The 23,956-nt window shown below is 35.7% G+C and overlaps 1 protein-coding gene across 1 annotated transcript in view; it reads left to right on the top strand.

Moving 5' to 3' along the window:
- The window catches only part of LOC5574486 (gustatory and odorant receptor 22), a 31,795-nt gene extending 10,803 nt beyond the window's left edge, over positions 1–20,992 (top strand). The window contains exons 2-7 of the mRNA XM_001655100.3: positions 7,185–7,340; positions 7,403–7,871; positions 7,941–8,086; positions 18,820–19,016; positions 20,172–20,333; positions 20,396–20,992. Of these exons, the coding sequence (XP_001655150.2) occupies positions 7,185–7,340; positions 7,403–7,871; positions 7,941–8,086; positions 18,820–19,016; positions 20,172–20,333; positions 20,396–20,524 (1,259 nt within the window). The 3' untranslated portion in view covers positions 20,525–20,992. The remainder of the gene's footprint in view (positions 1–7,184; positions 7,341–7,402; positions 7,872–7,940; positions 8,087–18,819; positions 19,017–20,171; positions 20,334–20,395) is intronic.
- The last annotated feature ends 2,964 nt before the right edge of the window (positions 20,993–23,956 follow it).

The following is a 23,956-nucleotide window of genomic DNA, read 5'->3' as shown; positions in this document are numbered from 1 at the left end:
AGCCTTCAAGGATTTGAATTTTGTCGTAAAAGTTCAATATTTTTTTGTGTTTCGGAAATGCTGTTTGTTTGCGCACATAAGAGCGTCTATGTGGTAGTCGGAATCTTGTCGGACACCTTTCATTCATGGTCGCGGTGATAATCGGAACTGCAGCAGAATTGGCACACGAAATTGCTGAATTATAACACAACGTTTATTTGACGGAGAACTGGTACACAAAGTCTTCTGTATTAATACGGCTATTCATTGAAACTTAGCTTCAACTAGTATTCTGACTGTATTTCGATTGACTGTTATGTAATGTAAACACTGTTCACTGGACTTTGAACGATCACTGTATTTCTGGACGATTACAAACTGGACGCGTACGGACTAACTACATAAACGGTTGATCGATTATTAACTGTAATGTTCGCAGACTTGACCTTTTATATTATCTTGATGTATAGACTAGTTGTTCTGAACTATTTCTAAAAGTAATTCTGATGAGTTCAGTGACCTATTATTGGAAGTTTGTTGCACATAATGCTAAGTTTTGGCGGTAACAGTACTAAGTGACTGAGTGCATAACAAATCCATGAGATTTAGTTACGGTTACACTACAGTCTAACTATTCAAATACGAATTCCTTGTTTCTAACTGACTTTGTGTAAACGCTGTTCATGGTAAATATGTTGTGCAACTTTTGATCTGAAATGGTGTACAACTCCTTTTTCTGTGTCTTTGTGTTTTTTAAAACGTGTATTGAGAGTGCGTTTTTTGTTCTATGTAAATTTTGTCACAGTGGTCGCATGTAATTTGTAAACGCCTGTATTTGCAGTATTTGTAGTATTTTAGTAGAGTCTTTCTACTGAGGTTCTTAAAAGTCAGAGTACTTCTATATAAAATTCGAATTTCAACTAAATGAAAACGTTAAATATAGTAACACAAATCATCTCGGCTTATAAAGGTGATCGAGCAAAGGTATCTTATTTTAAATGCAGCCTCCAGATAAATAGAAACAAATTGGGAAAATCGTTCCCTTCATGGACAGGCTTTTTCTGTAAAAACAAGTATGAGAATGGATTGAAGCCACACGGTGTCCCAACAGACCTTTATTATGAAAAAAAAAATTGTCCATCAAATCTGAGCATAGGTCTCGATTCCTAAGGTTCGTTCTGCACCTCTGGACCAATTAAAAAAATCCCTAGGAGGAATCTCAAGGAATCTTGATTTGAAGTTCTTGAATTAAAAATTCAATAAAATCCATATTAAAATTTTGCAATACCACTGGAAAAACCTACACGTCAATATCAGAATGAACATACGCAGATGACTTCCATGGGGCCGCTGACTCCACCTGATTGAAGCAACTTTTTCTTCTTGCATTCGCATTAAATGACCAGCTCACTGAAGTTTGCCTAGATTCATTCAATGGTTTTCGCTCCTGTTCTCAAATAAATGTGCTTAGAGAGCCAAGAATAAGCATTTTATACAGGGCAAATTAACAATGATGTTTCATTTAGGCATGCTTGCAATCATCGTTGATCTCTTTGCGAAATACTTTTCTGCTTTATACAATAAAGGATCGCGAGGTGTTTTGACGATGTTGTCAACGAAATAATGGATCTATGAAGTCTTAATCAAGCAACAGTGTAGAAATGTCGTTTCCCTTTGCAAGTTGCAGGTCCCTAAGCTGGTTATGTGATCCGTAAAAGGAGATATTCGCAGTCAGAACACGTGTTTTTACTACACTTCTTTTTATTCTTCTTCTTCCTGGCGTTACGTCCCCACTGGAACAAAGCCTGCTTCTCAGTGTTCTTATGAGCACTTCCACAGTTATTAACTGAGAGCTTACAATGCAAATTACCATTTTTGCATGCATATATCGTGTGGCAGGTACGAAGATACTCTATGCCCTGAATAAACAACAACTAAAATTTCAATCTTTTGATTTTCGAGCGCATATTGTCGTCGGGCGTGAATGCTCCTTTGATGCTGATCCCGAAGATGCGAACTGAGCAACTTTGACAGGTATACTGGCACCGTTGTTTTTATATTTCCTGAAGGAGGGAAAGAGAGCGATTTTCTGATGACGTCACCGTACAATGGGCAATAAGAACAAACAGACATCACACTCTCGTCACTGTCCGTCGACCATGTTTTCAACGGTTAATTCAAATATATGGTAGTTAGGGTGATTCAAAATAAAAAAAAATGTTAGAAAATCTTATCTCTCATGTCTCCCTTACTATCCTTACCATAAAAATAGTGTTCTGTGAAATTTTCAGCTTTTTCTGTGGTGATTGAAAGGTGGCCCAAGGACAAAGTAGGTTTGTGAAGTGAAAATTTATTCTTCAAACCATAATGAAGGATGATGCTGAAGAAACAAATCCCTTTTGAGCTTATTTTGTTTGAGTTTTGTGTTGATGATTGCTGGGTTATAATTACCTAGAAAGCTGAACATTTCACAGAACACTATTTTTATGGCCCTATCATGCAAGTTTATCAACCACAGTGCTAACATGTTTTTTGTTCGTGAAAAAAGTTTTATACTAACGTCACCTGTTTTCCCATTGACAAAAAACAGTGAATATGGTCTCGTGAAAGGGTATGCGATATGGGTATTTTCCATGGCGATACGAAACGAAACGATATGCGAAATTTTCAACACTGCTCGTAGCAAAACGAAACGAATAAATAAAATATTCCGTAAAAACCGATACGAAATTCAAATCCTTAGGAAATGTTTCGAAACGAAACGAAATTTATCTGAAAATTCCGCGAAATTTTCGTGTGTATTGATAATTTCGGTATAAATACACGTAGGGTAACTTTTTATATGTTTGAAAGCTTCATTCAGTTTGTCAGGAAAGGGGGACCTTTTTATCGGGCTCAAAATATTTTGTATTATATAACTTGCATCTTCAGTTAATTTGGGTGACAAATATGTCCCATGACGAAGATAACTAAGCTGCTGAAAATACACAAGTCCTCCTATCCGCATGTTTATTGCTTTTTTGCGGTTTCTTCTCAATTACCGTGAACGCATTGCGATGGCAAAACATCTTTTAAAAATTGTGATTTTTATTGTTTCAATTTTTATTTTATAAAACTGTGAAAAATTCAAACGAAGAAAATATTGCAACATAATATTTACTGCTTCAGCCAAGCGCGCAATCATATAACATATGTGGAACTCAGAAGCCACAACAAGTTGTACCCACTTTCAGTTGCTGGCAAGTGGTATATCTAGTAAAGAAGACATCAAACTGCCATTGCCAATGGTTAACAAAAACCGGTTGTGCTACTTTTCCCCGAATGTCGGTTCCCCGAATGTCGTTTCCCCGAACGCCAGTTCCCCGAATGCCAGTTCCCCGAACATCCCGTTTCCCCGAATAGCCCCGAAAAGTTTTTGGCACTCATATTTGTCATAATTTTATACATTTCAGGGGGGTGAACGTACTGGTCATCTGATATGTACCCTTCTTTATTTAATTGGCGGTTCTTACGAGTTTTACCATCCTCAGCTTTTTTGGCAACATGTGTATAGTCGAGAATGACTAAATACCTCCTTCTTTTGATTGCTTATCGTTGTTTCTAATTCACCATCTTGCCACTGAAAACTATTATAGCACCTATTTGAACTGCTACACTTTTCGGGGAAACGGGTAATTCGGGGAAATGGCATTAGGGGAAAAGGTTCATTCAAGGAACTGGCGTTCGGGGAACCGACATTCGGGGAAGTGACATTCGGGGAAAAGTAGCACAATCGTAACAATGGTTGTCTAACTCCCAATCCTTCCCTTCCCCGATGGCCGTAAGGACGTGGCCGGCGCCGTCAATGACTTTTAAAATTTGAGTTCCTGATATGTGCACATTGAGTATGGTAAGCTAATCCCATCCATTAAATTGTTCTAGCCAATCACTACGAATTGTACGGTCATCTGTGCTCATGCCCATGCTTAACCCTTATAGGCCAGAATGAAAGCAAAAATACTAAATCTCTCACCGCTCAGCAAATTCTTAACGGCAGGGTTGGGAAAAAATCTGAAATTCACTCTACAGTAGCCAAACAAAGCCAATCACAGTCATCGAAGCCAGTGAAACTCACGCACATCGCTGCTGTAGGCATAAAGGCTTGAAAATTGCAAAACACCCGTTGCTAAGGGCAACCCAAAATTAGGGGGAGATCCCCCAGTACCGGACACTTAAGCTACTATATTCATAATTCCAAAAATATTGGTTTTATTTGCTCGTGTTACCTATTTATGATAAGTATTATCATTTTTATAGTGTACAAAAATAAATTTGAAAATACAAATATGAATTTTGACATTGCATTTTGATGATGTATTTGATTGTATTGATCGATCTTGAAAGGTGGCACCCAATATCGGACACGATATGGAAACGCCTCGAATTCTGTAAATTTGAACATAATTGAATGTGTTTACTTTAGGAATAGTATATAATTACCAATTCAATGCATTTGCAACATTTACAAAAACAATTTGAGTATATCGTAGTTTGCAAGATGTCCATCAAAAACCTCTTTCTTATATGATGAAAAATAGCACATTTTACGATGTTGTTCTGAATGTTCATTTTTCCTAATTTTATTGCATGTTTGATACCATGATCGACGGAATCCACGAAAAATGAATGTATTTTGAGACACTGGTGCAATAATTACAAAGATATCATATAGCAAATCAAGCTGTCCGAAACTGGGGGACAGGAGGTTCTCAACCAAAATTGTAATTTGTCCATATTTAGTTCAATTATGGTACAAAATACATTCATACTATCAAATCAGGAGTATGTTCGATCATGCTTGCGTGATCCAAAGTATTTTTTCCATGTTCAAAATAATTACTATATAGGCTCAAAATTAAGGCGATACGTCAAATTTGTTAAGATTTTCAAACATTTATACTTTTTTAAAAAGGCATACATATTTCAAGGATGTGTTTTCTACGCAAATATTAGTCTCCATAATAGCTTTCTTTTCTTCTAATACACCATCTTGATTGGACCATGATTTCTCAATTTTTCAACTTTGTCCGGTATTGGGTGCTGTCCGGTACTGGGGGATCTCCCCCTACTGTAGAAAAATTTTCTATTTCCCGCATTTAGAGCCTTCAATGACACTAACGATTTAGGAAATTCATTATCCCAACATAGGCTACATGATGAGATTCACGTTTTTGAACTACTGTACTGGGAAGCGCCACGTGATTTTCGCGAAATTCAAGCCTACTACTATTACCATTCCCACCACTGCTTAACGGATTCAATTGATTTTTTGTCAGTTTACTGCAGGGGGGGTATACGCAACGAGGTACGCCCACCGTTCATGTTTTGTGGGTGTATTCGTTTTTCTCACAATGCTGCAAGGCATCCCGCTGTTTGAGTGTTGAAATATTACGGTTATTAAGAAAATTTTCCACTTTGCCGCCGAGTTCTATCGCAGCTGTCTAAGTTCTACCGCAGGTTTTGAAATCATTCTATCATTGAAGCAAACAATTTAATCATAGTATGCTTGAAAGAGAAAAAGGTGTGGAAAATAGAGCGCTGCATATGACGAGCCTAACCTCACTTATTTGACAGCTGCTGGTCCTGTTGTTTACGTTTCGGACTTAGTCGTTTTTTCCATCATTTTTTCATCTTCGCATTTCTATCACCAGCATGTTGATGGTGACGATTTTCCACGGTAGGAAGATAGAATAATACGATCCTTGGGTATCTGCAGTGGATTTCACCTCTCCTCGCAGCAAACTTTCACGAAATTAAGAATGATTTGAAAAAAGTACTAAGTCCAAACTGTAAACAACAGGACCAGTACCTGTCAAAATTGATGCGTGACGTCACAGTGCAGTGGAGTATAGCAACAAACAACAATCATCAAGACGGTATCCAAGGTATCATTGAAGCCTACTGATGTTTTACCAGTATAAATCAGTGATGTGACAGCTGCGGTGGCTTTTCGTTGGACCGTAAAACGGAAAGTTTTCTCTGAAATTGCAATATATCAGCATTTGCTGCCTGGCATGGCCCGCGTTTCGACCTGTGCTGTTTGGGTCGGCCCTCGTGAGAGATGATGCTGTTTGGGCCGGCCCGCCCGAGAGTTGATTGTTAGGCGAGCTTTGTTTGTAGTTGACAGCCGTACACCCACCCTGGTTTACTGGCCCACATATCTAGTTTCTAGAAGTGGCCAGAGGAACTCGGAAATATTCCGGTGAGTGACTAAATCCCGTCATATAGTGACCACATTACAGCCGATTCCGTAAATTATCTGTGACTTGAAATTTGCCTACCTCAAGGGGCACAAACGCACAGTACCTTTTTCACCCGACCTGACCCAGTGACCCACCGGACCCACTACGGCCACAGGAATATTTCCGCGTTCCTCTGTCCACTTCTAGAACCTAGATATGTGTGCCAGTATATTGATAAAAAAATCATTTGAATCCATTAAGAATTCGCTGAGTGATGAGGGTTTTAAAATTTTTGCTTTCACTCAGGCCTATACGGGTTAACATTGAGGACTAGAACTGTAGGGTTAACAACTACATAGGAGTAGAAGCGTGTGTTTTGCCGTTTTTGCTCGAAATTAATTCCGAGTTTCGCGAAATTCCGTTTTATTCCGTTTGTTTTCAATTTTCCGCGGAGATATTTTTACAATTTGGCGAAACGAAACGATATCGTAAAATAAAAATTCCGCTTGTATAAGTTCCGTAGAATTCCGCGGAATTTCGTTTCGAAGCATGTTTGACGGAATCATTCGGTATTCCGCATACCCTTCGTGACGATGATTTTGATCGCGATTCGTTCTAGGTGTTTTGTCCAGCAGAATTTTTTCTAGGATTTCCTCCGCGCTTCCACCAGGATTTTTTGCAAGAATTCTTTCAGGAGTTCCCGTATGCATCTGAATATCTTTTGAGATTCTAGTAATTTCTTTATTATTTTATATTCCTGCAAACATTCTTTATTGATTACCTCCAGGAACTAAACCTACGTTACTCCAGATTTTCTGTAATGGCATTTCTCAACGGTTCGTTCAGGTGTCACTCCTAAGCTTGACTAGTTCTCCAAAAATTCTATCAGTAATTCTTCTAGGGATGAGAATGTCGTTCAAGAAAAACGTGTTTTTATTGCATTTTCTTATTTCACGAAACTAATTTCTTTTCTGTACACCTTAGATGATGCATCGCCAAGCCACATGTACATCCGCAAGTTGGAGTTCCAGGCCGATGTGAACCTTCTGGACAAACACGATTCTTTCTACCACACCACCAAAAGCCTGTTGGTGCTATTTCAAATAATGGGAGTCATGCCAATCGTCAGAAGTCCCAAAGGTTTGTTAACAGTCTAGCCCTCGTCAACCAATTCGATACATGTTCATAATAATCTTCCCCAGGGGTCAACATGCCCCGAACCACATTCACCTGGTGCTCGAAAGCCTTCATCTGGGCGTACTTTATCTACGCTTGCGAAACGGTTCTTGTTGTCCTAGTAGCCAAAGAGCGCATCAAACGTTTCATTTCGACCAGCGACAAACGATTCGACGAAGTGATCTACAATATCATTTTTATGAGCCTTTTGGTTCCGCATTTCCTCCTTCCGGTGGCATCCTGGCGCAATGGATCGGAGGTGGCCAAGTTCAAGAACATGTGGACCGACTACCAGTATAAGTACCTCATGGTCACCGGAAAGCCGATCGTCTTTCCGAAGCTCTATCCGATCACGTGGGTTTTGTGTGTGGTTTCGTGGGCTGTTAGTTTTGTCATCATCATGTCCCAATACTATTTGCAACCGGATTTCCAACTGACGCACACATTTGCCTATTATCACATTTTGGCGATGTTGAACGGGTTTTGTAGTTTATGGTAAGATATTTTTAAGCATTTTAACTGTTTAAGATTAGGTGATACGGTTGCCCTTTTTATCTCTTTCAGGTTCGTCAACTGTACAGCCTTTGGGACGGCAAGCAAGGCATTTGCGCAGGAACTGTCGAATATATTAGCCACCGAGCAACCTGCCGACAAACTGACCGAATATCGTCATCTGTGGGTTGATCTTAGCCATATGATGCAGCAATTGGGTAAGGATTGTATTGGAGAGTAATTATCTACCTATCTATCTATATTTAGAGGTGTGAGTAACAGAAATATGTTTTTGAAAAAATACCTAGTTTGAAGTTTTTTCAGCAATTTTTCATTTTATACTAATTGCATGGGAGTCAAACAAGCCAATCTTCAACAAGCTATGTTATTTTTCAGTTGAACGTAAAAATCGCTTAAACGAACGGTTGCAAAGCTTGGGAACAGTAGATATTTATAGTAACTCTGGTTTTGCAAGCCGAATTAAAATCAAGGACGATGGATAGGCTGTGAAACCTCCAAAAGTGGAAGATGTCAAGAGGACCGTTTAAAAGTTGAAGATCCATAAGGCTGCTGGGAAGGACGAGCTGGAATACATATTGGGTTAATTGCACGTATAGTAGGGTGTCCCTAAATTTCACTTTGTCGGAAAACTGGTCAATTCAACCTCCAAACGGTAGCTTCTTCTTTTTCTTCTTCTTCTTGGCATCACGTCCTCACTGGGACAGGGCCTGCTTCTCAGTTTCAATGTGTTCAATGTGCACTTCCACAGTTATAAACTGAAAGTTTTCTTTGCCTAAGTTGCCATTTTCGCATTCGTATATCGTGTGGCAGGTACGATGATACTCTATGCGCAGGGAAGTCAAGGACATTTCCATTACGAAAAGATCCTGGACCGAGCGGGATTCGAACCCAGACACCTTCAGCATGGCTTTGCTTAGTAGCCGCGGACTTTAACCAATCGACTAAGGAAGGCCCCCCAAACGGTAGTTAAGCATGTTGAAAACAAAATTTTGTAAGGGGGTAACTCTTGGGATTGACGTGTAAAGGTTCTCCCGTACAAAGGAGTATATTTTGTTAGAATTTTTGAAAGATGGTCTTGGGCATTCATGTTTATACAGAATTGCGTCATGATAATAACTTTATAAATAATGGAGTTCAACTAAAAACATGTGTCATTAACACTTAACAGTCTGCGGTGAATATGCCCAAATATATTATGGAAATTAAAAGCTTTTTACAAAACAAAGGTTAAGTTGTCGCAAAATGAATTCATCCAGGAGTTTTTTCAATATTTCGTCAAAGAATCTTCTGGGATACCTCTTTATTTTGCTCTCGACCTTTCATTTATATTCTTCTAGAAATATTTGCAATATTTATTTGATCCGAGAATTTCTATCCAGCTTTTTACGCTAGCTTGCTATTATATTTGAATCACCCCTTTCTGACATTTCTTGCGTACACTATAATTTTTATAGCTCAATCTTAGCATGCCTTGGGAAAATGAAAATTTTTAATGTTGATGTTGTAATGTCAGAGTTTTTCCATACTTATTTTCTAAAAAAGAAAATTACAATTTTTTCTCATTTTCTAATGTTTTTTGTCTGTCTCTAGGCAACTTAACAATTTAACGCAATGCTTGTTAGAGAGAGAAACGGATGAAATGTTGTAAGCCTGTCAAACGTTATTGAACTGCGGACAAATTCCGGAAGAATATTGTCGGATGGTTTACAAATTTTAGTGCTTGAGCATTTTGCTTTTTCTATCATTTTCGTAAAACTACATAATAGAGTTATGTAAAAGTCCAGTGCAATACTTTTCGAGCTCCCGCCAAAAATGGTGTCGAATGCTTCTTCGAATGTTGTCGCTACTCATGAATTTTACCCAATATTGTTATAGAATCTTGCCCATTTTCGCATAAAGATCCTACCCAAGTCATTTCAAGACTATTTTTAAATATTCCTCTCAGTATCGCTTTAGATTAATGCTCATGATTCTCTGGGTTATATCCCTCTTAGAAATTATTAAGAATGTGACCTGTTCATACAGCAAATTTTCTAAGGCTTGTTAAAAAAGACATTACGCTTTTGTTTTAGGTGATTCCAAATTTTTACACGGGAATGTAATCCACTGAAATTATTTCCGCGCCATGTTCAAAGAGTACTGCACTACAGTATGTTCTTCAGTTTATGGAAACATATGTCAGAAATTTGATCATATTTTTATGAGATTCAGAAAAAAAGTCTAAGCAAGTTACATTTTTGCCCTTAGTAAATTTTAAATAACATTATGACGCATTATATTTTCAGCAAAGTTTCTCTTTACAAAACTCACCATTCTTGAAGTTACAAAAGTTATTCTTAACGTTTGATACCCTTTTTTGATGATTGTAAATGTACTGAAAAACATATTTATCGAGGATTCAAAATATCAGTTTGTACCAGATTTTTTTCATTAGTTTGAAAGTTTAAGAGAGGAAACAAAAAAAAACAGGTATTATGAAAACAAAATTTTGCTGAACTAGATTTCTTTTATATTAATCACGAAAAACTGAACGTCTTCTGACAAAGTGAAATTTTTGGACACCCTAATTTATAAGTTTTGAAAGAATTATAAATGGAATGCCTACAAGAATTTCTTGGAACGTCCCTTTAAAAACCTTGAAGCTGTTTCTATTGATACAGGTAAACTAATATTTAGAGGAAATGTTTCCAGTGGTGAAAGAATTAAATTAAATGGATATTGATAGTTTCATACCAAGGGTTCACAGCTCGTGTAATTGACCATCGCCGATTTCAAACCATTTTTTTATAATGTTCATTAAGTTAAAACATGCAAAAAGTCAATGTTTATTCCAATCAGATCACCACCCAGCCCATGAGACCACCATCCGTGATTACAAATGTGACAAAAACCCATGATTTTGCTTATACTCTGCAATTTATATCATCGAAACTTTTATACAAATAGAAAAATGGGAAGGGTGCTTAGAAAAAATGTTTTTTTATTTCCAATTTTAAAACATTCAATCGATTTTTCGTCGAATCCGTAGATCTGTTGCATGCTTCTTGTGAGCGAGCGACGGAATCCGGATAAATTGTGTCTGACTCGCGTTGTACGGGTAAAATAAACTAGAAATGCGTTATTAGGGGAATTGTGGGTAAATTGAGCAGGGGGGGGGGGGTAAAATGAACAGGTTTGTGTTTTACGGTAATTATGCTACAAATCTATGAAAAACGCAGCATCATCCTTAAGGCGAAGTAGGCCGTCATTGAAATTTGTACGCGTCGTTGATTATTTTTGCTAATTCATCTCACGATTCAAAATCAAAGAAAATCAGTTGTGGTTGCACTGACACAGCTCAAAAAGTATCAGAATACTTTATGCATGTAAGCGCGTACAGTGATACTTTTCCAAGTCAATATAAACTATCAAGATTGAATTTTATCACTTTGAAATGCAAGCTCATTGTTGCCAAAACGAATGACGGGCTACTTAGCCTTAATCCACACTGAAGAACTATTTCGACAACTCTAGCGCGATATAGAACTGTCAAAATCTGGAAAAGTAAACAAAAACAAAGTATGTCTCTCCGTTTTCTCAGATGATGTTATTTTTCATGCGCGGAATTTATGGTTTTTATGACTGAAATCATCAAAAATCTACTGAACAACTTAGCACATCATATCTTTAAATAATACTTTAGACGGAAATTCAAAGTATTTCTATCTTCTAAATTCTTAGAACAAATTATTTGAATATGTTGATTCTTCGGAAGTAAAATGAATGGGGGTAATATGAACGCCGGGACAGGGCGCATGCTACCGGATTTTATTTCGGATGCCAAGAGTTTTCCAGTGAAAATACAAATGCAGACATGGACAGCCATCCAAATGGTCGCGGCTAAACGTTCCATCGATTCCGGGATGTCTGTGAGATATGCATTGATCATGTAACAGATGCCGAGAATCATACCGCAACCCTTCATCTTCTTCTCTCTGGCGTTACGTCCCAACTAGTACAAAGCCTGCTTCTCAGATTTGTGCTCTTATGAGCACTTCCACAGTTATTAACTGAGAGCTTTTTTGCCCATTGACCAATTTTGCATGTGTATATCGTGTGGCAAGTACGAAGATACTCTATGCCCTGGGAATCGAGAAAATTTTCTTTACGAAAGATCCTCGACCAGCGGGATTCGAACCCACGACCCTCAGCATGGTCATGTTGAATAGCTGCGCGTTTACCGCTACGGCTACCTGGGCCCCTTCCGTTCAATTTGAATGGTGTTCATTTGAACCCCACTACATGTTAATTTTACTTCCAGCATGTGTTAGGCTGACCATACGTCCCGTATTTAACGGGACAGTACCGTTTTCATCGCCTTGACAAGCTGTCCCGTCGATTTATTGAAAATGCTCAAATTGTCCCGTATTTTTGGAAATAGAGAATGGACACTGAATATTACACAACAGTTTAAACAAAAAACAGCATTATAATAATATAATAAAACAGTTGTATGTATAAATACTATTTTTAAAGTATAGTTATAAGTTTCTCATTCAAAGTCAAACTAAATTTGTAGGCAGCATATGTTTCTGATTAACTTTTTTGTGTTTTATGCTTGTAAATCAACTTTTTTCAGGGTGTCATTTAGTTATTTTTGTTTATTTAAAAATATAATACGTTCAAAGAATCCAGTTTAAATGAAACATTTTTTTTTGTTCAAACTTCATATGAAACAGCAATACTTTCCAAAATCTAGCCTTGAATTGAAGTTGAACTTGGGGTGACATATTTTGAAGATGAGTCCAGCAATCAAACCTATTTGTAACATCCTTCCAAACTTTCTTTTACAACACATATTTTGAAACAAAAATTTATTTTTCTTGAAACGTTTATTTATACAGTACTTTCTCGATTTTATCACTGCTCGTTTTAATATCGCTTCAATATATCACTCTCGATTTAAGCTCGGTTTTCTGTTCAATTTTATCACGTATTGTATGAAGTTCAAACATTTTACATAGAAAATAATCTCAAACAACTAACATATATCTATTTGACCCATCTTGTACCTGCTTTTCGTTTCATTCGATCTGTTTCCGCAACATAAAGCTCAAATTTTGATTGAAATTATAATGGCTGCAAATGCATTTCGGTATATCACGCTAAAAATGTTTGGATCCGTGATATAATCAAGAAATTACTGTATTATCGATCAAAATATCAGGTCATTCATCGATATAATGTATTACTTATATCTTGCAAATGAACCTAGAAGAGTAAATATTAAAAAAGTATGAAGTTATCTATATTTATTACATATTTCAAATAAATCTTCTAAGCCCCATAGGTACTTTATGTAACAAACATTGTGAATTATATTGAGCAAAAATTCTTCTTTTACAATTGAGACGCATTTAAAAAGATTTAGTTAGAAGAATTCTTAGAAAAAAGTTTTAATACACTATAAAGACAAACAAGCATTAAATTTATAAAAAATAATCCATAAGTAATGAAAATGTTATAGTTCTTTGTAGCTTGATTGAAGCGCACATAGCACAAGTTTAATGCACTTCAATATTTCAAGTTTAAGATCATAAATGATTAAAACAAATTTCAATACGTAGACTCAATGACATTTCAATTCACAATGACAAATAAATTCGAAGCATAGGAAAACGTGAATATTCGACAGTTTCCAAGTTTTTTTTATAAATCATGTAGAGATACTTTTAATATTGATGTGTATTTTGTTGAAGAGCTAGTCCGCTAAGACCACGCAGATCCTAGCGAAGCTAGCTGGTCCACATCCGATTGCAAATCAGAAAGAAATACAATACAGTAGATGTCTCCTTCAACTGGGCAGCTAACTGACTGATACCTTAATCAGCAGCTTCAACTCTTTTTATTCATTCCAGGTATATATTTACAATTCAATCACACTTATCCAAATATCATACCTCTCGATAAATCTTCCACACTTTTACCTACGACGACGCATGCTTCTCAACCGACGATTCTTCTACCTGAGGTGCGACACTACCTCTATTCCAACATATTTTTTAAATTCAGTTCAATTTTTATTTATGATATGATCAGCCAAGCAAAACCATTTTCGTCTAACTTTTCTCAACGACGAATTCTACTTATCGCGAATTACATTTTTCATATTGAAAATTGTAATTCGTTACAAGTCAAGCTTTTAAAGACAGATATTTTCCAGAAATCATTCAATACATTTCAAGGCAGTTTCCATTTTTTCCGACTAATCACGTAGAAATTTCTCTAGGTGAGCATTATCTTCGTTTTTTTAAGATTGTGCTGTTTTTGATCTTCATTTGTCCCGTTTTTATCCGATTAGCTTATGGTCAGCCTAGCATGTGTTCATATTACCCCCATTACATGTTCCTTTTACCCACATGTTTGGAACATTGATTATGTGGAAATAAATTTTCAAATTATAATAATGTTGATAAAATTCTATTTCCATCACAATATTTCAAATTGTTGCATTGCATAAACATCCTTCTTCAACTTTGAGCAATTAAAGAAGAATGTGACAGCTCCATAAGCCCGAAAATATGAAAATTGCTTAGGGTGTTCATTTTACCCCAGTTCCCCTAGTATTTTATTCGTTGAATCTACACTCAGAAACACGAGTAGTCACAGAATTACTAAATTTTAGTAAATAATGACTATTTTCTATCTGCTTCTCTTTCATTCTGTAGGGAATTTTATTCCTGTTTGCCAATTCGCCTGGGTTGAAGCATCGCTAAGCTTCAACCCAGTCGAAATGACAGTTAGTGTAAATATTCACAGCAGAATGAAAGAGATGCAGATATAAAATAGTCATTAATGCATGAACTTTAGTAATTTCGTGACTATGTTTATTTCTGAGTGTATTGCTTGCTGCTGTAAGGCCATACATGTATATGGTCAGGTATTCATTTCAAATTATAGCTTTGGTTCCCTGTGTAAATACAGCTGTTCTTGCAATAAAGGAGTAGCAACTGGTCAATCAAGCTCATGCTCGATTGAGTATTTTTATTTATTTCAAAAAATTTGACTCAATCGTCATTTTACAATCAAAACATTTAACTCCTCGAGGTGTTTTAAGCCAATCTTGAGAGAAATTGAATTTTAAAAAGTTTTTAGTTTAGTTAAAAAGCCCGAAATATTAATAAAAAAAAAACCTAACCAGACTTGGATTTAGACGAAAATATTATTGTTTAATGCAAAATCAAATAAAAAATAAAACAGTGTTGCCAAATTTCTCCTTGTTAGTTGAATTATTAAAAATAGTATCAAACCATAAGAGCATGAAATAAATCAAAAACTCTTGTAATTTCAAAATAAATTTTAAGGTTGCAAGTTTAATTTTAAGTTGTACTGTTAAAAAATAAGTAAAACAGGTCTTTTAAAACAAAATTTTTACATTATTTGATTATATAATTCGATGATTGACCAAAATGATAGAACATTTAAAAATTTATTCTTAAGATTGGCTCAAAACACCTCAGAGAGTTGAGTGTTTTCGACTGGAAAATGACTGATAACACAACGGAATCAAAATTTGCAAATTAAAAAATACACATTAGACGAAAAACGGTTTAAAGTTTTAAAATTGAAAATGAGTAAGGTACAGTGGGGGAAGTGTATAAGTGGGGTAAGTGGGTCATTCGTCAATATTAAGCATAAATACTTGAATATGTTGAATGTTTTCGCACCATTGTTTCGTTTTAGGTTACATTCTTACGCCCACACTGATACTATTGCAAAACTGGTACTACACGTATACTAATACAAGCAAACTTGTTAGCTGCAAAAACTAGTTAAATTGAAAATTCTTTTCCATCAATCAAAAATTCATATTATCTTTGTCTATAATCGAATATTATTATTTTTTCATATATTATACAGTTACCCCTACTGGGGTGGGGTAAGTGGATCAAGTATTATTATCATCTATTGGCAGACTGTTACAAGAACTTTAAAAAGTTTTAATAATAGCAAATATTATTTTCCTTTAACTTCATCCACCTAAAAAATTGTTTAACCTTTCTGGTATAAACAAGTATATAAGAGAAAAATTTCAAAATTCACACAAAAATTTCCGTGGTTTATATAAGCTGAGTTGCAAAAAAGCAACATGTGCTAATTTTCCAATTGAAAGCAGATTCTTCTTCTTCTTGGCATTAACGTCCCCACTGGGACAGAGCCGGCTACTCAGTATAGTGTTCTTATGAACATTTCCACAGTTTTTAACTGAAAGCTTCCTTTGCCAAAGTTGCCATTTTCGCATTCGTATATCGTGTGGCAGGTACGATTATACTCTATGCCCAGGGAAGTCAAGGAAATTTCCATTACGAAAACATCCTGGACCGACCGGGAATCGAACCCAGACACCTTCAGCATGGCTTTGCATTGTAGCCTCTAACCACTCGGCTAAGGAAGGCCCCGATTCATCCATTTGTTATAAACAAATAGATGAAGCAATTAGAATATCCTCACTGGTTGTAAAGGTAAGCTAATTGGTCTATTTGTGTCAAATTTGTTTTAAAAAAAATGATTTAAAAAGAATATAAATATGAAAGATATTCATATTATTTAATTAATTTAATTTTATGAATAATAAAAATAAATGATCCAATGCATGATCATAAAGACAGGACTGGTGATAGGTTTCTTTTCAGAGACTTGGTCTCTATTTTAATGCAAGTTTCTAAGAAGTCTCTGTATTTAATGAAAGTCTCTAAAGCATCCATTTAAACCAAACTTGCCATGAATCCTGCAAAATTGTTCAGGCTTCAAAGAAATCTTCAAAGACCGCAACGGGTTCAACAAGCTCTTCAAGAACTTCGTCTCCGATTTTTGGGAAGGGTTTTTTTTTTTCAAGAAGCGCTGCAAGGATTCCTTCGCTTGTTCATGTGGATCTCTTCAATAATTCATCCACCTTTCCTCCCAGAAATCCAAAGTTCCATAAGGGTCCTAAAAATCTGTTTTTCTAAGAATTTTTTCAGCAATTCATCCAAGTTCCAGTAATTCATCAATTTTTTCCAGTAATTCCTCCGATTATTGCTACATATATTTCAATACATATCCTGTTCAAAATTTTTCCAAAAAAATCTGCAAAAATCGTGCAGAATACTATCCCGAGTTTCAATTGATTTTCTTTTTCTCGAATATATTAGCAAATTATCTAGGAACCATGTAAAACTTCCTCAAGAGTCTAGGAGTTATTTCGAAGATCCTTGTTCATTAACGGTGGCTTAGAAACTTACACAAGTTTTATCAGAGGTTACTCTAGGATTCTCTTTTTAAATGCCTTCCGAGTTAATTTTTCAGAAAAAAATTCTATGACATTTCCCTGGATACACTCCTGAAAGAATTCCTGAAAAAAAACTCCTAAGACTCACTTGAGAAAATTTAAAAGAATTACTGGAGGAATTTCTGTTTAAAAGGTAGAGAGAATCTCTGGGCAATTGCTGAAGTTATCTTTAGAGAGATCCCTAGTTGAAATCTTATATAAATCCTAAAAGACAATTATAAGTGAAATCCTTAAAAATTTCAGGTGAAGTTATTTATTAAATTTAAGAAAATGTTTTGATTGCGAATCTCGGAGAATGTCCCAAGAAAATTGATGGATGAATCACTGGATTCCATCTTGTAGGAATTAGGACTTTTATGGAAATTTTTCACAGAATCTTTTGAGGGTTTCAGATGATTTCTGAAAAAAAATCTTTGGAAAAAATAATTTCTGAGAAATTCCTGGCTGAATTCTAGAGGTATTCTAATCAAAACTGTTGGAGAAATTCCCTAGCAAAATTCGTGGAGAAATTAATTTCAAAATAATCACTAAATGAATTTCTTTATAAATTTTCTGAAAATTTACGCAAATACCTGGCAAATCCTGACGATATTCCTTGAGAAAATCATGAAAAACACATACAGTAACACTTGTCCAAATGTCACGAGGAATTTTGAAAAAAAAAAGCATTAAATCTCAGAGAAATGTCTGCTCTGATGTTCTGATGAATCAAACTCTAATATCTTGGCTCCTATTAGGTTTTGTTTTCCTGATTTCTTTTCGATCTATTTTCTACTTCTATTTGGATCCATTTAGGTCTACCTTTGATCTTTTTTTTCTGACAAGAGGTCTCTAATTTCCTATATTAAAGGCACTCAGTCGCTACCAGCCCTGTAAAGACGGAAAGAAACTCAACGGATCCTCGGATAATATCTTTAGAACGCTTGGAAACAATAGAACTTCCTCAACTCAAAACCGACCAAACTGACATTTTGCGTTTAAACCCCTCAAATACGGTAACTTTCAATTCTCAGTCGAGGGTTAAATATTTTGTTAGCTTCACTGTGCACAAAATATTTGCCAACGTTTGTCCTACCCATGGTTTCGAACGTGGACGCGCCTCTGGGCAATGTATTCATTCAAGGAGTGGAATATATCGGGATGGCTCGAAATGAGAAAGTCTCTTTTCATAAAATTTTCAGTTACGCCGAGGCAACGTCATAATTTTCAACACGTTAAAGCGCTGGTCGGAAGCTATTCAACACAAAAAAACAGCAAAACTTTGAACAATTCTTTACACTTTTTCCAGTATTCAATTAGGTCGAAGGGGTAAATTGTGCAACATATAAATCCAATCAATGCTGATTATTATGTATGCAAGTTGCCTTCGTTAGCAGCCTGATTGGGGCAACATAACTAAACATGTAAGCAATGCCGAGCGATAAAATTTTACATTGTTCCCGTGGGTCGTATTTGCAAGTTGCACCCTTTATCGGGTCCGTCGATCGAAAACGGAAAGGGTCGTAAAATTTTTACTTCTTCAAAGGCCTTGATTTCAATCTTCGTTCGTGGCTGCTTTTATGTTGTTTGTTTTCTTGATTTCATGTAACGCCATCCGATGGGACGCTCATCAATGAACGAAAGGAAAAGCGTACTCGAACATGTATGGCATCTATTGTTTGGTGATTTTCTTCACCACAATTATCGCCACCTATGGGGCGCTGAGCGAAATCATCGAGCACGGAGCGACCTATAAGGAGGTCGGTTTATTCGTCATTGTGTTCTACTGCATGGGTCTGCTGTTCATCATCTGCAACGAGGCCCATCACGCCTCCAGAAGGGTAAGTCACGGTGCTCCTCAGACCATTATTATCAGGAAAACAATCTCCATCAAATGTGTGTTCACAAGTAGATTTCTATTATTAATTCAGAAATTCTAAGGAAAACATATTAACACGGTTTTTCATTTACCTTTATTATAGTTATCAAATCAAGTAATCAAAGTTTGGTAAAACATATTAATTTCAAATACCGTAAGCCGGGGCAAATTGATCACTATTTCACAACTTGTTATAATATCCCTAGGATCTAAGATATGTTCAACTTAATTTTGGTAAAACTAGTACTTTATGGGGTCATTCAAAAATGACGTCCATCATTTGGGGGAGGGGGGGTCTAGAAATCCGGAAAAACGATGGACGTCATATTTGAATCATCCCTATACGTGTACGTAATTGATTTTTAATGAAATAATAATTATCAGTTATCTCTCCATAGCTCGATATGAAAGAAACCATCAAGTTAGAGAGGTATCGAGTTGTAGAACACGAAACCAGTGCAAATGCGATGCAATTGACCATCGAAAAAGTCATGAAAACCAACTTTTACTATGGTTCTCTAACTGAGTTAGGGAGAGTTAACTGTATTTCAAAAACCTTCGCAAAGGATAATAATGCTTATAGAAACCCACTTAGCACCAAATTTTGATAGTATATTTATTTTGATAATAAAGGTAGATGAAAAAATATGCAAATCACTGTTTATCTTAAAAGTTGTACGTAGACTTATGTCATCAAAAGAGCAAATTGATTTTTCTATTATTTTGCCCAGAGGCAGCGCCCGTTTATTACGTAACGCTAAAATTGGAAATTTTTGACCCCTCCCCCCACACGTAACGTTTTTTGTATGAAAAATTTAAAATTGTTGTATGTGACGTATCGCTTGAGCCTACTCCCCCCTTCCCCTAGATGTAATTTGTGGATGCCACCAGCTATGCAATTTAGATATAGAAATCGATTAGTGAGCACATACTCGATGGGGATTTTTTCTGATTCTAAAGGTCTGGGGAACACCGTGTAAGTCGTATTCATCGATCTGAAGATCTTTGCTAAGGGATTTATAACTCTATTAACGCCAATTTGTTTGCTTTACCAAAACTGACATCAACGACGGCACGTCGTACCATTCTTTGTCGATCTTTATGGGAACCCTTCAAGGTTGGATTGAATTTCCAAGAACGGCTACTCAACGTGAACCTAACGGCGATGGACAAGGCGACGCAGAAGGAGGTGGAAATGTTTCTGGTGGCCATCGATAAAAATCCACCGACGATGAATCTGGACGGGTATGCGAACATCAATCGCGGATTGATTACATCGGTTAGTTCTTTGATTAGAAGGTGGAAATCTCATTTATAACTTTTTCCTTGCATCACTTTCAGAATATATCGTTCATGGCTACCTATCTGGTGGTGCTGATGCAGTTCAAGTTGACCCTGTTGCGACAGAGTGCCCGAAAAGCTCTCATCCCAGCTCTGCGAGCGAATCTAACTAAGCTGAAGGAGAACTAGTGGACTAACGTACCATAGAGCCACAACTGAAGATACAAGTTTTTAGGCAACATTTGAATTGTTATAATAATTTATTCAGTAATTTCTAGGATATTCATAAGGGATTGTCCATTAATCACGTCACGTTCTTAAGGAGATTAAAGGAAATGGCCTAATTTTGCGTGAAGTAATTCATGGATGCGCCCTAATCTTCTATGTAAAACTCAAACATTCCCATAAGAAAGAACGAAAAGCATTTTTCATTTAAGGCAAATAACTAGATTTCAATAATAATTCTTAATATTTAAGTCAAGAAAATAAATTGTTTTGTAACTGTTCTAGTCTCAATAATTTAATCATGGATTATTTTGCAATTATTATATTAACGGTTTGTTATTATAATGTCAAGTTTAGAAGTGGTTAGTTCTTCTACAGAACAATGTCAGTTTTCATTTAACTCTCATTCCAAATAATCCAGGGCAATGACATTGGCGTAGGAACAGAGGTAAAATCATACACCACAACTCCGCATCAATTCCTAATATAGAACAAACAGCATTTCAACTTTCAACAACTTTACTCAAAAGAAAAATTAGGTTTCAGAAGTTATAACACATAGCTCACTGAAATTCCACAACAAATCTGTTCAAAAACACATGTCAAATAGTGCTATCGGGAAAAGTGTGGCTCTCTATCAGTAAACTCTCTTTCGAGTATGATTTGCATGGTGAAACTTTTTTTTTCGATCTGCATTTAAGAAATTACCAGAATAGTATTGTAACATCGTGATAATTAAAAAAGAACATTGATTATGCCTCTCTTCTACACATACAGTATGGCCCATACAAAATGCGAAAATTGTTTGAACGTAAATATAGCATCCACAATCGTTTTTTCATTGTTTTTGTAAGTGATTGTAATTTCTGATTACTGTAGTATATCATTTTTTTGAGGATGAAATTTGTTTCTTTGGTTAGAGACAAATTACATTAGTACTAGCTCATAGGTTTTGAGCAAAACAGAGCCGCTTATCACATTTTCATGAAGGTTCAACCACGGCTCTCCAAAATGAGCCATTTTTTTCGAAAATATGTTTAAGTCTCCAATGACCCAGGTATGAATCAATTCTATTATTCGATATGGGCAAATTCTGGAGACAAGGCCTGTGAAGAATTTCACGCTATCTTTGTTTTTATAGAAGCTTTTATCACATACAGTCAGTGACATAAGTTAGTAACCAAATAATGCTTTTCCATACAAAATGCCCAAGTTTGGGGTGCTGTATCTCAGCTTCTGGTAGTTCGAATTGGCTGAAATTTTAATGACGAACTACAAATAACTTGAATTTTTGCCTGTAAGGGAATTATTGCATTGCAGTCATTTTACATAGAGATTCAAAGAGTTGTTCAAATACAAAAGTAAGTGACCGAGAGACTTTTTAATTGAATTCAAAAACGGTGAATAGTGGAAAGTTGGTCTGTTCTACATAATAAATAAAATTTAAAGGTATGCTTCCTATTCCTCTCTAGTAAGACAAGAGTAACAAATAAAAATCATGTTAAAAGAAGAAAATTGAGTCTAAATAGATTAAATAATACAAATAAAGAATAACATTTATGTTTCATTCACATTTTCTATATAAAAACTACCATAAAACATTATATGACGATTTTTGCATTTTTATGGGCCATACTGTACATGTAACAAGTTGTTACTGAAATTTAGTTAGACCTTTCAACCTTTCAAAAATTCATCCAGTAATTATAATATTTTTTACTTCCATAACCAACTCTTTCAGGAACTTAACATTTCCTACTAATGACGACGGAACGGAGTTTCATCTGAAATTCCTAAAACAAAGTTTAAAGTAGGTCTTCCTGGGGTAACTGATTGGAAAAAACGCACCTTGGAAAAACACTATGCTGATTGCTGAAACCAGTGATGCATTTGAACGATTTAAACGCGTTCAGTTCGCGTTCCAGTTCAATTTTTAGAACGGAGTGATCAATTAGGCTTACTCATTGTTCAGTTCAAAAATATGAACGCTAGAGAGCAGAAAATTGAACGCAGATGGTTTTGATAGATTTCACGGCATCTGAACGTGCCAAAGTTGTTTTGAAGGTGCTCAAAGCTAGGAATGCTATATTTATTATAATTGAATTGAACTTATTATCAATTTAAGAAATATTTTCCAGGTATAAAGCTAAATCCATGCTTTGATTACCGTTGTAATGCATTGCGATCGAGAGCAGCGACAAGCTCTGGCTCGAGAGTTCAATGTTTATAAATATATATATGCTTAAACCTGCTTTGTTATAATATGATGATCAATTTCGCCCCAGTGTGTCATTTTAATTTTTTGGTATTAAAACCTAGGGGGTGCGAACTGGATATCAACAAGCAGCCAGGCTGCTGTCAAGCTCAAATTATCGTCAAAATGATCCGAGTATGCCTAGAAGTGTGTGGTCATTATTTCATCACGCTAAAAACATTTATACATTTTATGTAGCACAAAAACATTCAACTGTTGAAGAAACGTTTTACTTGCTCTTATTGATGCGTAATATTTTCAGAACTTTTGTGAAATACATTTATACTTGCATAGGTATGAGACTATCTGCTTCAGTTGATTCATTGGACTCATTGCCCTTATCAAACTACAGAAGCTTAGTGTGAAGCATTTTAAGTGTGCACCTTGAAAATGGTTTCCTGCGATACACACAAACAAACAACGGTTAGCACTGGTGGAAAAATTTGTGTTCAAATTGAATGACCAAAATGTTTGAGACCCCCTTAGATTAAAACTATTTTTTACGATATGTTAAATATTGTTCTGGAGTACTGATGTTGTCGAAATTTATCTGACAATATTTGAATTCCGAAGGATAACACAACAAAAAGTTATTGGTTGAATTGATCACCGTGAACTTCTATTTGATATTATATATTGGCTTTTCTCGGTGACAACATGTTGTCATGTTGACATGTTGTCACCGAGAAAAGCCAATATATAATATAAAAAAAAAAACAACAACAAAAAGTTGTAAAATAGTGATCCATTTGCCCCCGGATCACGGTACGATGAGAAAGTGAAGCAAGTAAGGTACCGTGAGGCAAGTGGGTAATGGAATTCGCATAGTTGAGATTCTTCAAATTCTAGAGACTTTAAATTGGAACAAATAAGGTCGTGTATATTTTTTAGCTTGACTCCCACCGAATATAAGCAGCATACTGAAATTATTTTTTATGAAAACTTAAAGAAAAAAATACAGAAAATGTTTTTGAAAAATGTCTCTTTACTTTTCACTTGCCCTAAAAGTGGGGCAAGTGAAAAGTTTACCGTTTTGAACAATAATTTCAAAAACAAACAGTTATATTCACGATTTCTATTAGCTTTAACATTTGTTAAGGCTTCCCAATGAACAATAACACAAGTAACATGTAAACAAAGAA

Source organism: Aedes aegypti, chromosome 2, assembly GCF_002204515.2.
Source record: "Aedes aegypti strain LVP_AGWG chromosome 2, AaegL5.0 Primary Assembly, whole genome shotgun sequence".
Classification (NCBI taxonomy): Eukaryota; Metazoa; Arthropoda; class Insecta; order Diptera; family Culicidae; genus Aedes; species Aedes aegypti.
Note: the sequence above shows the minus strand (reverse complement) of the source record. Positions and strands in the feature narration are given on the sequence as shown.